General features: G+C 39.9%; 1 protein-coding gene across 6 annotated transcripts in view; it reads left to right on the top strand.

The window, feature by feature from the left end:
- The window catches only part of taf1 (TAF1 RNA polymerase II, TATA box binding protein (TBP)-associated factor), a 132,263-nt gene that overhangs the window by 84,747 nt on the left and 33,179 nt on the right, over positions 1-14,337 (top strand). For all 6 annotated transcript variants that reach the window (XM_048544209.2, XM_048544208.2, XM_048544207.2 and 3 more), the window contains exons 29-35: positions 6,732-6,840; positions 7,922-8,020; positions 8,463-8,640; positions 10,585-10,652; positions 11,436-11,558; positions 11,668-11,760; positions 11,869-11,953. In XM_048544209.2, coding sequence (XP_048400166.1) covers positions 6,732-6,840; positions 7,922-8,020; positions 8,463-8,640; positions 10,585-10,652; positions 11,436-11,558; positions 11,668-11,760; positions 11,869-11,953 — 755 coding nt within the window. The remainder of the gene's footprint in view (positions 1-6,731; positions 6,841-7,921; positions 8,021-8,462; positions 8,641-10,584; positions 10,653-11,435; positions 11,559-11,667; positions 11,761-11,868; positions 11,954-14,337) is intronic.

The raw sequence follows: 14,337 nt of genomic DNA, 5'->3' as shown, positions 1-14,337 counted from the left end.
AAAAATGTGAAACAGATGTAGCATTTTTATCATAAGCAAATGCAACGTGCTGTTGCCCTAATACATTGGACTCTGCATTACTTTTGAGGACAGAACATATTGATAAAAATACAGTAGTCTATTGATACCAACGTGCATCTGTATCCTTTTGGAACTTCAAGATCCATTTGTAAAATGTATATTAGATTTGTTTGTTTCAAGTTTATTTGCTATTCAGTTTAGAGATTAGCTACACACATTTTCAAAATATTGTGATTCCATTCAAATATCTTATGGAAATATTTCAGTGATTGTGATGTTTAAATAGTTGTGGTAATGCCCCAATGACACTTCGCTGCAATGTCATTAAAGATAGTTGTACTCTTCTAACTTGTAGAGGAGAAAAAGAGAAAGAGTCTCTGTCTAGCCTCCAGCTGTGTTCCTTGGTCTCCACTTTGCTATCTCCTACTTTGGCTTGTTCATCCCTCTCCTCGTGTTGAACTTGGCTGTCCTTGTTGCCTTCCAGTCTCTGCTATCACCTTTGTTGCTCCTGTTTCTGGATCAACTTTTTTTCCCCCACCTTATTTTCCTAAACTGTAGCACTTCATGGCTTTCCGCTGAGCCAGCAAGCTAAACTATATCTGAACTCTGCTATTGTTGACTGATGTTTCTCATTTCTTGAACCATTCTTGTAATACTTTTCTGAATTACCTCTTATGCGTTCACATCCTTCCTAAACTGTGGTGCCCACACCAGAACCAAATCTAATATGCCAGCCGGATGCTTTAAACACAGTTTAACTTAATTTCCTTGCTTTTGTTCCATACCCTATTACTAAAGGCCAAGTTATCATATTCTTTATTAACTGCTTTCCCAAGTTATACATCTTCAATGACATTCAAAACCCACTGATCCTGCAATCACCCCCCCTTTTAGAATTGTAACCTTTACTTAATATTGCCTCTGCTTTTTTTCTACAGAGCCAATTATTTCACATTTTTCTACATTAAAATTTATCCATTTGCCTGCCCATTATGCAAACCTTGACATTGTGCTTTGCATACCATGATCTAGAATTGATGTGTACCTGGAAGAGTAGGAGCCCTAATGCAGATTCCTGCGGGACTCCACCATAAGTCTTCCCTCCAGTCTGAAAAACCACAGTGAGTCACTTCTAAATTTCCTATCAATCAGCCAATTTTAAAACATAGAACATTAGAAAAGTACAGCACAGTACAGGCCCTTCAGCCCACGATGCTGTGCCATGGAATAATCCTAATCCAAAAATTAAATAACCTAACCTACATTCCCCTCAATTCACTGCTGTCCATGTGCATGTCCAGCAGTCGCTTAAATGCTACTAATGACTCCGCTTCCACGGCTACCACTGGTAAACTATTCCATGCGCTCACAACTCTCTGGGTGAAGAACCTCCCTCTGACGTCTCCTTTATATCTTCTTCCTAACACCTTAAAACTATGACCCCTCGTGGCAGTCAATCCTGCCCTGGGGAAAAGTCTCTGGCTATCGACTCTATCCATGCCTCTCATTACCTTGCACACCTCGACCAGGTCACCTCTCTTCCTCCTTCTCTCCAGAGAGAAAAGTCCGAGGTCAGTCAACCTCTCCTCGTAAGACAAGCCCTCCAGTCCAGGGAGCATCCTGGTAAACCTCCTTTGCACCCTCTCCATAGCCTCCACATCTTTCCTATAATAGGGCGACCAGAACTGGACACAATATTCCAAGTGTGGCCTCACCAGGGTTTTGTAGAGCTGCAGCATAACCTCGCGGCTCTTAAACTCGATCCCCCTGTTAATGAAAGCCAAAACACCATATACTCTCTTAACAACCTTATCCACCTGGGTGGCAACTTTGAGGGAGCTATGCACTTGAACACCAAGATCCCACTGTTCCTCCCCACTCCCGAGAATCCTGCCTTTAATCCTATATTCAGCATGTAAATTCGACCTTCCAAAATGCACCACCTCTCATTTATCCAGGTTGAACTCCATGTGCCATTTCTTAGCCCAGCACTGCATTCTGTCAATGTCTCGCTGAAGCCTGCAATAGCCCTCGATACTATCAACGGCACCTCCAACCTTTGTGTCATCAGCAAACATACTAACCCACCCCTCAACCTCCTCATCCAAGTCATTTATAAAAACTTCAAAGAGCAGAGGCCCAAGAACAGAGCCCTGCGGGACACCACTCGGCACTGACCTCCAGGCAGAATACTTACCATCTACAACCACTCTCTGCCTCCTGTCAGCCAACCAATTCTGAATCCAGACAGCCAAATCACCCTGTATCCCATACCTCCTCACTTTATGAATGAGCCTGCTGTGGGGAACATTATCAAATGCCTTGCTGAAGTCCATGTACACCACATCCGCTGCTGGACCCTCGTCAACCTGTCTCGTGACTTCCTCAAAGAACTCAATAATATTTGTAAGGCATGACCTGCCCCTCTCAAAGCCATGCTGACTCCCTTTAATCATGCTGTGCTTTTCCAAATAGTCATAAATCCTATCCCTCAGAATTCTTTCCAAAACCTTGCTGACACACCGACGTAAGACTGACTGGTCTGTAATTTCCAGGGATTTCCCTATTCGCTTTCTTGAAAAGAGGAACAACATTTGCCTCCCTCCAATCTTCCGGTACAACTCCCGTGGAGAGTGAGGAAGCAAAGATCTTCGCCAGCGGATTAGCAACCTCCTTTCTCACTTCCCGGAGCAACCTAGGATAAATCTGGTCTGTCCCTGGGGACTTATCAATCTTAATGTTTGTCAAAATTTCCAGCTCATCAACTTCCTCAATCTTGATCCGTTCAATCCTGTTTTCCTGCTCCTCAAAGTTCTCATTCTCAACAAGGTCCCTTACCTTAGTGAAAACCGAAGCAAAAAACTCATTTAGGGCTTCCCCTATCTGCTCAGACTCTACGCACAAGTTCCCTATGCTATCCCTGATTGGCCCTACCTTCTCCCTGATCATTCTCTTATACCTCACGTATGAGTAAAATGCCTTCGGGTTCTCCCTAATCCTTCCTGCCAAGCCTTTTTCATGCCCCATCCTGGCCTTCCTCAGTCCACTCTTGAGCTCCTTCCGAGCAAGCCTTTAATGCTCTAAAGCTGTGCTAGACCCTTGCTTCCTCCACCTTACGTAAGCTGCCTTTTTCTTTTTGACAAGAAGCACCTCTTGTAGCCGTCATCCAAGGCTCCTTAATCTTACCCCTTCTTACCTGTCTCAGAGGAACAAATTTATACATCACTCGCAACAACTGCTCCTTAATCAGCCTCCACATGTCTGTTGTGCCCTTTCTGTGGAACAATTGCTCCCAATCTGTACTTGCCAACTCCTGTCTGATAGCGTTACAGTTTCCTTTACGCCAGTTAAATGTCTTCCCCTGGTAACTGCTCCTTTCCCTTTCCATGGCTATGGTAAATGTGAGGCTGTTGTGGTCACTGTCGCCAAAGTGTTCTCCCACCACGAGATCTGACACCTGTCCTGGCTCATTGCCGAGCACCAAATCCAAAATGGCCTCCCCCCTCGTTGGCCTGTCCACATACTGAGTAAGGAAACCCTCCTGAACACACCTGACAAAAACGGCTCCATCCAAACCATCTGCACTAAGGAGGTTCCAATCTATATTGGGAAAGTTGAAGTCACCCATAACAACAACCCTGCTACGTTTGCACTTTTCAACAATCTGCCAATGAGTTCTTCGATCTCCCTCCTGCTATTTGGGGGTCTGTAGAAAACCCCCAGTGAGGTGACTGCTCCCTTGCTGTTCCTAACTTCCACCCATACTGACTCGGTTGACAAGCCTTCCTCGGCAACCTCGGCCCATACCACCTCAGTAGACGAGTCCTCATCAAAGGTTCTTTCAGCTGCCATTATGCTGTCCTTGACCAACAAAGCCACACCTCCCCCTCTTTTACCACCTTCCCTGACCTTAATGAAAGATCTAAACCCTGGAACCTGCAACATCCATTCCTGACCCTGCTCTATCCATGTCTCCGAAATGGCCACAACATCGAAGTCCCAGGTACCTATCCAAGCTGCAAGCTTACCTACCTTATTCCGGATACTCCCGGCATTAAAGTAGACACGCTTCAATCCAGCTTGCTGTCTGCCAGCACACTCCTGTGACAGTGAGGCCCTGACCATGTCCTCCCTACGCTCCTCCTCCTGTGTTCTAGGACTACACGTCAGTTTCCCATCCCCCTTCTGAGCTTGTTTAAATCCACCCGAATAGCACTAGCAAATTTCCCACCCAGGATATTAGTGCCCCTCTGGTTCAAGTGGAGACCGTCCTGTTAGTAGAGGTCCCACCTTCCCCAGAATGAGCCCCAATTGTCCATGTACCTGAAGCCCTCCCTCCTGCACCATCCCTGCAGCCACGTGTTCAGCTGAAATCTCTCCCTGTTCTTTGCCTCGCTATCACAAGGCACGGGTAACAACCCAGAGATGACCACTCTGTTTGTTCTAGCCCTCAACTTCCACCCTAGCTCCCTGAAATCCTGCTGACATCCTTATCCCTCTTTCTACCTATGTCGTTGGTGCCTACGTGGACCACGACTTGGGGCTGGCCACCCTCTCCCCTCAGGACCCCAAAGACACGATCCGAGACATCATGGACCCTGGCACCTGGGAGGCACCACACCAATCGTGAATCTCTTTCATTCCCGGCAAACCTTCTGCCAGTCCCTCTAACTATTGAGTCCCCAATGACTGTCAATATTGTATCAGTATTGCCAGTGTCTCTTTTATTCCACAAATTCGAACTTTTCTCGCAATTCTGTTATGTGGCTTTTGGATGTCACTGTATACCACACCAACAGCATTCCTCTTATTAACCCCATGTATTAGTTATACATGATTTACCAGAACTCCGCACCTCCACGGGTCCGTTTTGTTCTGCTTTTGAAAAGGCCTTCAGTTTTAGGTCTTTTCTGTTTTTGAACGTACAGATAATCCTGACCTGAGCTGTTTTCTTTGAACAGAGGAAAAATATTTGCAAATTTCCACTTTTCAGATACCACCAGTCTAAGAAGGATGGGAAAGTTGTGAATAGTGATTCTGAAATTTTCCAACTGACTTCTCTCCTTCATTTGGAGAGTTGAGTTTTAAGTCTAGAGAGTTCATCCAATGCCCAGAGGTAGTTTCTTTACACAGAGAATGGTGGGTGCATGGAATGCACTGCTGGTGGTGGTAGTAGAGTCAGATACATGAGGGACATTTAAGCGACTCTTGGATAGGCACATGGTTGACAGTAAAATGAAGGGTATGCAGGTTAGTTTTGATCTTAGAGTAGGATAATAGGTTGGCACACATCGTGGGCCAAAGGGCGTGTACTGTGCTGTACTGTTCTATGTTGTATGTATTCCAGGGACGACAATTACAGTTTAAAATAAACACATGGCAAAGATAACAAATACTTCTAATTTTTTTGTTGCATGTTTCTTTTTGAAAACTATAGGCTGCAAATTTGTCTTGCCCAATGCTGCAAAATGAGGGATGACAAATGGTTATCCATTATACACTTATTGGGCTCAGTGGTGAAGAAACTCAGTGTGAAAAAGGTGGCTATTCGATATCTCTGCCACCTAAGACAAGTTTATAACTCAATAAAGTTATCATTTGATTGGTAACTGCAGAATGACCAAATACACTTTAAATAACTGAAACACTTTTAGACAATTCATTATATTGCAGCACAAATGTTAAAATGTGTTTGGTTGATGTACCTTTTTAAAAGCTGCATCGCACAAGTCAGTACAGGTTTTAGATTTGTTTAACACTACTTAACCTCTCAATTTTCCTTTACCTAACTGGAATACAGTGCTGTCACTAATACCATCTCATTTACCAAGGGCTGGGAGTGTTCAACACAACTTTTCACTACTGTAACCAGCTGACCCAACAGGATATTGTCTTTTATTGGTACCAGAAACTCAGAATATCGTTGGTTTTATTGCTAATTCTCAGACCCTCCAGGAAACCGAGCAATTGTGCTAATTTTTTGCAAATTATCTCTACATTTCTTATAATAGACACCAATTTAAAAACACAAAACATTCAAGAGGAATGGTATGAACGTACACTCCCCGTTCTGTACTGAATGAAGGAATCTTGCATTTTGCTGGAAAATTGGTTGGGAATGGTCATGGGCTGCAGCAAAGCTCTAGGAACATGCTTAGACATGAGGGATTAGAATACATAAACTATAAACATTATTCAATTAGCAAGCAATGAATGACAACATCAATTCAGAAATATAAAATGTAACATGATTCAAGCTTTCAAAAGTTGCACTGCATTATTTTACAGATTCTGACTTAACTTTCTTTTAACTGGCACTTTTCACTTCAAACAATCAAGTCCCTGATTGCAATGCACTGACCTTGCTAATTTGAGAATCAACCATTCTATACCCATTCCTTAATTACAAAAAAAAGTCAATTTTATACAATTGTTCTCTTGCCTTTTGATGATCTCTCTTCATAGAGTCACCTCCTTAACTGCTTGTATAAAACTAAAGTAACACAGGAAAAGTAACGAAGGAGATGACGCCTTACAGGACCATTCATTTCAGACTCCCCTTTTCACTGTGCATTACGAAAATCACTTCTGGTATCTCAAATATGCCATAGCAATTTATGGATTGAATTGCTAATGTATACTCTGCCTGTAACTTTTCTGTGATTTTTAATTTTTTTTTACACTAAATGTTATGATTTTTGGTATTTTAGTGCAGATGAAGTACGCAGGAAATCTTTGGTCCTCAAATTTCCTAAACAGCAGCTTCCTCCAAAACGTCGAAGACGAGTTGGAACCACAGTCCATTGTGATTACCTAAATGTAAGCTTTTTGTTTTAATTTTTTAAAAATATATAAAATGCCAGAAGTACTCAGCAGTTCTGACAGCATTTCTGGAAAGAGAAACAAAGTTAGTGTTTTGACTTGAATAAAGGAGGGTAGAAATATGAAATATGTTAATTATACAATTTCCTGAAGTACTGCCTATTGCTAGCTCAACTAAATCAGAAACAGCAGACTGAATTATTAACACTTGCAGCAGGCTGAGAACAATTACTGGTATGATTTCAAATTCCAGTTCAGAAATTGAATAATATTTCATCAATATCCTATTGTTCTTCACAATTTATATGTTGAACTCTTTAAATAAAAGTGCAGGAAATGACGTTATTAAATATGAATATACCTAGCAAATGGTTAGCATCAGAGATAGCAAGAACTGCAGATGCTGGAGTCAGTGATAACACAGTGGGGAGCTGGAGGAACACATCAGGCCAGGCAGCCTCAGAGGAGTAGGAAAGTTGATGTTTTGAGCTGGGATCCATTTCTGAAGAAGGGTCCTGAGCCAAAACGTCAACTTTCCTGTTCTTCTGATGCTCCCTGGCCTGCAGTGTGCCTCCAGTGTCACAAAGGGTTAGCTTGTTTTTTTCTAAAACAAGAACAGGTAAAGCCTTTAAAATAGTTGATGTCAAAGGAACAAGAGATCTTTGAAACTGTATTGAAGCATAATAAGTTAAGAGACTTCTTACATGAAAGACCACTGATCATAGTTTGAGAATTTGAACTCAAAGCTGGTAAAAATATGGCGGTGAGATTTAGATCAAGTCAGGCAATTTTGCTCAGATGGAAAGAGGTGATTTTGGTGGTAGGATAAAGGTTTTTGCAAAAAGCATAAAATCAAAATGATACTAATATCAGTTTGAAGAACAGTGTGGTAGTGTAATAAATGCTGAAGTTCATTACACTCATCCACTATCAGCTTTTTGGAAGGTGTTTTTATAGATGGAGGCAGTAATTCAGTTAAGATCAAATGGTTGTGTAGAAAAAGTGGTAAGGTTATTTTGGTGGTCAGAACTCTTGATATTAAAAATTGTTCACTTCAGTTTTCTTTCTCTCCGAATAGAAACCTCACAAATCCATTCATAGGCGACGGACAGACCCGATGGTTACCTTGTCATCCATATTGGAAGGAATCATTAATGACATGCGAGACCTTGTAAATGTAAGAGTTCATAGATTTCATTTGATAGTAAGGCCTTGGAGAAGTTAGTAGCAACAATTGGAAAAGTGAAGTGTGAGACTGAGTGAGCCGGCAGGTTAGCATGTTCATTTATTTCCTCTTGAACCCATGTTGAAATAAGTGGATTAAACTCTTTTGTCGCTTTTTTGGTGTGATTTTCAAAAAAGGGGAAATCGCTATCTAGTTGTTTATTAATGTGTGCTCATAGCACCAAATAGTCATTCAATTTGAATAATGCACATTCACTTTTAAGTAGAACCTTTTGATTCTGTAGGGATTATGTTCATTGGTAAGTGTGATGGAAATACATGCATTTTTATTATTCTTATTCCTGTTATTTCCTATAATTCAGTTCCATTTTTCTACTACCTCGTTTACTATGTGAAGAATTGACCTTCCATTTTAACTTCTCTTTTCTCTCTAGACCTATCCATTCCACACTCCAGTAAATGGGAAAGTTGTGAAGGATTATTATAAAATTATTACTAAACCAATGGATTTGCAGACTTTAAGAGAGAATGTCCGGAAACGGATGTGCCATTCGCGAGAAGAATTCCGAGAGCAAGTTGAACTTATTGTTAAAAACTGTGCCACCTACAATGGTAATGTGCTGCAAGTTATTTCTTTGTGATCGTTGATATTTATTTTGTGACTTAAGGTGTGATTTATATATATTTTAATTTGATTTGTTCTTTAGTTTATGTTTTTGAATTTTGAACTAGTGAGTTATGAATTTGCAAGTATTTCTGTAGCCAAAGTGCTGTCTTATAAGTAAGAAAAGTTGTTTTGAAGGCTAATGGGAATATGTTTACTTTAGGATAGCTTGAGTGAAAAAAGTAAATTGCACAGTGCATTAACCTTTGAGGTGGAAGATTCTAGAATTCTTCAGAACTTGGTCGATACACCCATTCTGCGGAAATAAGGTGGTATTTTGTAAGTTTCAATTAAGACAGTTCTGCAGAAGTTGTGGCTGTAGTTGGATGTCTAAAGCATTTTTTCTTGAGGAAAGAAGAAATAGTTTAGAATTGTTAAAAATAAGTTAACTCAACAATGGGTTTTGTAAAAGTTTCAGTCGTGAAAAATTTGGTTAATACCCTGAAAGAGTTATTTGAAGCTGAGAATGTTTAATCTTTGGTTATATGATAAAGCAAGAAAGAGGCTATGAGGACATCATGGTGGAGAATTGAAGTCACAACAAAGTCAAACCCTGTGTGGGATAGAGAAGGGTATCCTCTCTGTTTCAGTACTATAATGGAATGTTGTTAAACATAGAACGGTACAGCTCAATACAGGCCCTTTGGCCCATGATGTTGTGCTGATCTATTATCCTACTCCAAGATCAAATTACCCAGCATACCCTACATTTTATTATCATCCAAGTGCTTATCCAAGAATCGCTTTAATGTCCCTCATGTATCTGACTCCACTACCACCACTGGCAGAGCATTCCACGTACCCACCACACTCTGTATAAGGAATCTACCTCTGACATCTCCCCTATACCTTCTTCCAATCACCTTAAAATTATGATCTCTCGTAATAGCCATCCTTGCCCTGGGAAAACGACTCTGGCTAATAAAACATAGAAGCTGAGAATTTTTATTGTTGCTGCTGCAAATGAGATATTTTTACCATGTGTTTATATAAAAAGTTTGCTGTATGTAAATAGTTTGATTTATTTATCTTCATGAATTTTGCATTTTAAACTTCTGTTTTAGTGTTAAATTCAAACCTGCAGCATTGTGTGCTCATACTTTGCTGAAAGATAAACAAGTTAGTATAAGTAACAACATGAGAAGGTAAGATAAACTGACAAATTGAGGTCTTGACTTTGTGTCCAGAAGCATGGAAATAAAAATGTGGTCTTTCATTAGGTGTTATTGGAATTAATTGCCTTATTTTTGAACACTTGATTTCAGAAAGTTACAAAAGCTATAGAAAGGCTGCAGCTTAGATTTCCAAGGGCGTTGTATGGGCAAAAAATTAGTTAGAGAAATTTATAGTTTCATGCAATTTGGGCATTCTTTATTAGAATAAAGTTAAATCTTAAAGATTATGAAGATTCTAAAGTTAAAAATAATTGGTTTTCCTTTTCCTCTTTCTGATCTGGTTCTGAAATGCAAATCAGGATGATTTATTTCAAGAAAATAATATTTTAGTAATGTGAGGGTGCATGTCTTTTGTAGCAGAGTGTTTTTATTGCACAAGTACTAAAATGTAGTCCATGATTTTTAAACGGATGTTCAAATAGTTATTCGAAAGGAAGGAAACTTAAATGACACGAGTCACAAGAAGCAGAATGTGTTGAGGCTACATTACTTGTGTGGAGCAAAAAATGGCCAGTTTCTGTGCTGTAGCAGTTTGATCTCTGAGCTCCATCTGGTTGAACAAAAGGAGTTTGGAATAATTTGGAAGCCGGAAATTGTGAACTGGTGATTGTGTGAGAGAATAATAAAAGCATAGTCACATGTTGGAAGCAGGTAGACGTAATGTCACTGATGTAATATGTAGGTGACTGTATTGAGTACCTGTTTGCCTCTTTCCAGGTACGAAGCATCCTCTGACTCAAATTGCTCAAAGTATGGTGGAACTCTGTGACCAAAAGTTCAGAGAGGTGAATAAGAACTCATTCTGTATCAACTGGCTGTCTGCTTCCCGTTGCAGTCTATTATCTCTACTTTCTCATATTTGTGTTTAAAACAACAGAATCATATAGTAAGATACAGTAAAATCTTAACTAAATATTTGTAAAATAAAAACTGTTTGTTGATCTGTTTTGTGCAGGTTTGTTTTTGTTTATTGCATAGTCATTATCACTTGAAGATGTTTTGATGTGCCATGAGAAGTTTGTGAGCATATGGAAGCCATTGTAAAATCTGCCCTTTACAATGGATGAGTTGAACTGGTCAAAATATACTCAGATACTGAGAAAATTAAACAGTCCTCTTTTGCACACTCTACCAAACACCTGTTGCTAAGTTGTGCACAGCAAGATCCCATAAATGCAATCAGTTACACTCAGATAATCTCTTGTTCAGGTATTGGTTGGGAATAAATATTGACCTGGACACTGGAGAAACTTTTCGTGCATTGCCAACTTGTGAGGGCAAGCTTGTTTAACTTTGCATTTAAATGATGGTACGTCTACTAGTTATTTTCCCATTGTCAGTCTATGTTTTATGCTGGATTCTGAGACCAGCACCTGTCATTAATTAACATTGGGTGAGTCTGTTTCATGGCCCTCATTTCAACTTGCATTGTGGCTTCAGTCAATGAAGGAAAAACCATCAATCTTATGGTTTAAGATTTTATTTCATGGATTTATAAATGATTGATTTTGTAGTGTAGGGTTCATTTTAACTATAATAAGTTTCAAGATTTTATTTGCTTTTATTAGAAAGAAGACAAATTGGTCCGCTTGGAGAAAGCCATTAATCCTCTTCTGGATGATGACGATCAAGTTGCCTTCTCATTTATACTTGATAATATAGTCACTCAAAAGATGATGGCTGTGCAAGATGTAAGTTGGATTCGATCTGTCTGTCTTCTGTAAATTTCTAATGCAAACTAAATTGAGGAATATGTTTGGATGCCTCTTCTTAACACTCTCCCTTCCTTCTTTCTGTCAGTCTTGGCCTTTCCATCACCCAGTGAATAAGAAGTTTGTTCCTGATTATTACAAAGTAATCACAAACCCCATGGATCTTGAAACTGTGAGGAAGGTATGAAAATGAACCTAAAGACCCAACAAGTAGGTATGTGGAGTTTCTGTATTTACTTGTCAATTCTATCATAGATCACTAAAATTGCACATTTCTCTGGTATTGCAGAATATTTCCAAACACAAATACCATAATCGTGAAGTCTTCCTACAGGATGTGGAACTTATTCTCTCGAACAGCATCAAGTACAATGGTAAACCCATAACTTGCCTTCTTACCACAATTCCATCACAGCATTTGTAATAAGTGATCAGTGTTTTCTTTTAATTTAATGAATGCAGTTGAATGCAGCCCTTACACTCCCGTGTATAAATCAGACTACAGGTAGTTGGGCCCTGGAATGATTGAAAATGTTTTAGACTGAGAGGAGGCAGTGAGAAGAAAGAGAAATGTAAACGTCAGTTATAAAGAATGTCAGTAGAAAATAGTGTTCAAGTATGATCTTTATTATTTTCTGCTTACCAGGAAATTTGAAGGATACCAGCCAGGGGGAAAAAAATGTTATTGATATGTAGGAAATGTGAATAAGAACAGAAATGTGGACGTAGAAAGGAGAAACAATGGAATGTTTCTCAAACTTTCTTGATAATTTCTGTCAAATGTTCCTCATAGTTCTCTCCCATAATGAATGGGACCCACAAATGATTTAAAATTAAACACCACTTTGGAAAGAAAATTTGGTATTTTCAAACTAGCTTGCTTTGCAAAGGGAGAACTCTTCTTTTGGCTTATTAACAATTCATACACACAAAAATTTATACAGACTCATAAATGATCACAATTAATTGAGAAGCCTCATGTTTGTCTAGAACAATTACAGTCTTTTAAAATAAAATATTGAAAGAACTAAAGTGGTGTCACAGATTGAGAGAAGTTATATTTGATTTGTTCTTCATGTTAATTTATAGTATGTCCCCATTAGTTTAATCTAGTCATAATTTGTCTAGAAATGGATTTTACTGGTAATGTTACTAAACTTGCTGTTGACTGAGCAGAGGAATAGGAGTAGGATGTTGAACCTGCAGTACCATTCAGTTAGATCATAGTTAATTATCTACCTTAATACCATTTAGCCTGACTTTCTCCTTATCCCTTGATATTATTGGCCTCTAGAAATCTGTTTTTTTTTCATGAACATGCACAGTGAGTTTCCACATTGCTAACAAAAAATAATCAAAGAACTGGGATGCTGGAAATCAGAAACAAATTCAGAAATTGCTGGAAAAACTAGGTAGGTTAGGCAGTGATTCAGTTCTGGAGAAGGGTCACTGGAGCCAAAACGTTAACTCTGCTTTCTCTCCACGGATGCTACGTGACGTGCTGAGTTTTTCCAGAAATTTCTAATCTTGTTTCAAGGGCAGAAAACTCCAAACATTCACCACCCTCTGAGTGAAGAAGTTCCGTTTCAGAAGAAGGGTGCAGACCCAAAACGTCAGCTCTCCTGCTCCTCTGATGCTGCTTGGCCTGCTGCGTTCATCCAGCTTTACACAATGTTATCGCATAGGAATAAATGTTTTTTTTTCCCTCTGAGTGGCAGATAGTGACTATCATAGAAACATAGAAGATAGGAGCAGAAGGAGGCCCTTTGACCTGCTCCACCATTCTTGATGAGCATGGCTGATCATCCAACTCAATAGCCTAATCCTGCTGTCTCCCCATAACTTTTGATCCTATTTGCCCCAAGTGCGATATTTAGTCGCACCTTGAATACATTCACTGTTTTGGCATCAACTACTTCTTCTTGTGGTAATGAATTCCAGTGTCTCACCGCTCTTTGGGTGAAGAAATATCCCCCTCTCTATCCTAAATTGTCTATCCCGAAACCTCATGCTGTGACTGCTGGTTCTGGACACATCCACCATTGGGAATATTCTCCCCTGCATCTACCCTGTCCAGTCCTGTTAGAATTTTATAAGTTTCTGTGAGATCCCTCCTCATTCGTTTGGACTCTAGTGAAAACAATTCCAGCCTAGTCAATCTCTCCTCATACGTCAGACCCACCATTTCCAGAATCAGCCCGGTAAACCTTAGCTGCACTTCTTCAACAGCAAGAGCATCCTTCCTCAGAAAACGATAGCAAAGCTGCACCAAATATTCCAGGTGTGGTCTTACCAATGTCCTGTACAACTGCAACAACATATCCCTGCTCTTGTACTCAAAATCTGTGGCGATGAAGGCCAACATACCATTTGCCTTCTTTACTGTTTGCATGCTTACCTTCAGCAACTGATGCACAAGAACGCCCAGGTCCCGCAGCACACTCCCCTCTCCCAATTTACGACCATTCAGGTAGTAATCTGCCTTCTTGTTTTTGCGTCCAAAGTGAATAACCTCGCGTCTATCCAAATTATACTGCATCTGCCATTGATTTGCCCACTCACCCAACCTGTTGAGATCATGCTGAAGGATCTCTGCATTGTTGTCATGGTTCACCCTCCCACCCAACTTGGTATCATCTGCAAACTTGGAGATGTTATATTTTGTTCTCTCATCCAAATTGTTAATATATATTATGAATATCTGGGGTCCCAGCACCAATCCCAATGCCACCTCACTAGTTGCTGCTTGCCAATTTGA

Source organism: Stegostoma tigrinum, chromosome 15, assembly GCF_030684315.1.
Source record: "Stegostoma tigrinum isolate sSteTig4 chromosome 15, sSteTig4.hap1, whole genome shotgun sequence".
Classification (NCBI taxonomy): domain Eukaryota; kingdom Metazoa; phylum Chordata; class Chondrichthyes; order Orectolobiformes; family Stegostomatidae; genus Stegostoma; species Stegostoma tigrinum.
The sequence above is the reverse complement of the archived record's forward strand: the minus strand, read 5'-3'. Positions and strand labels throughout refer to the sequence as shown.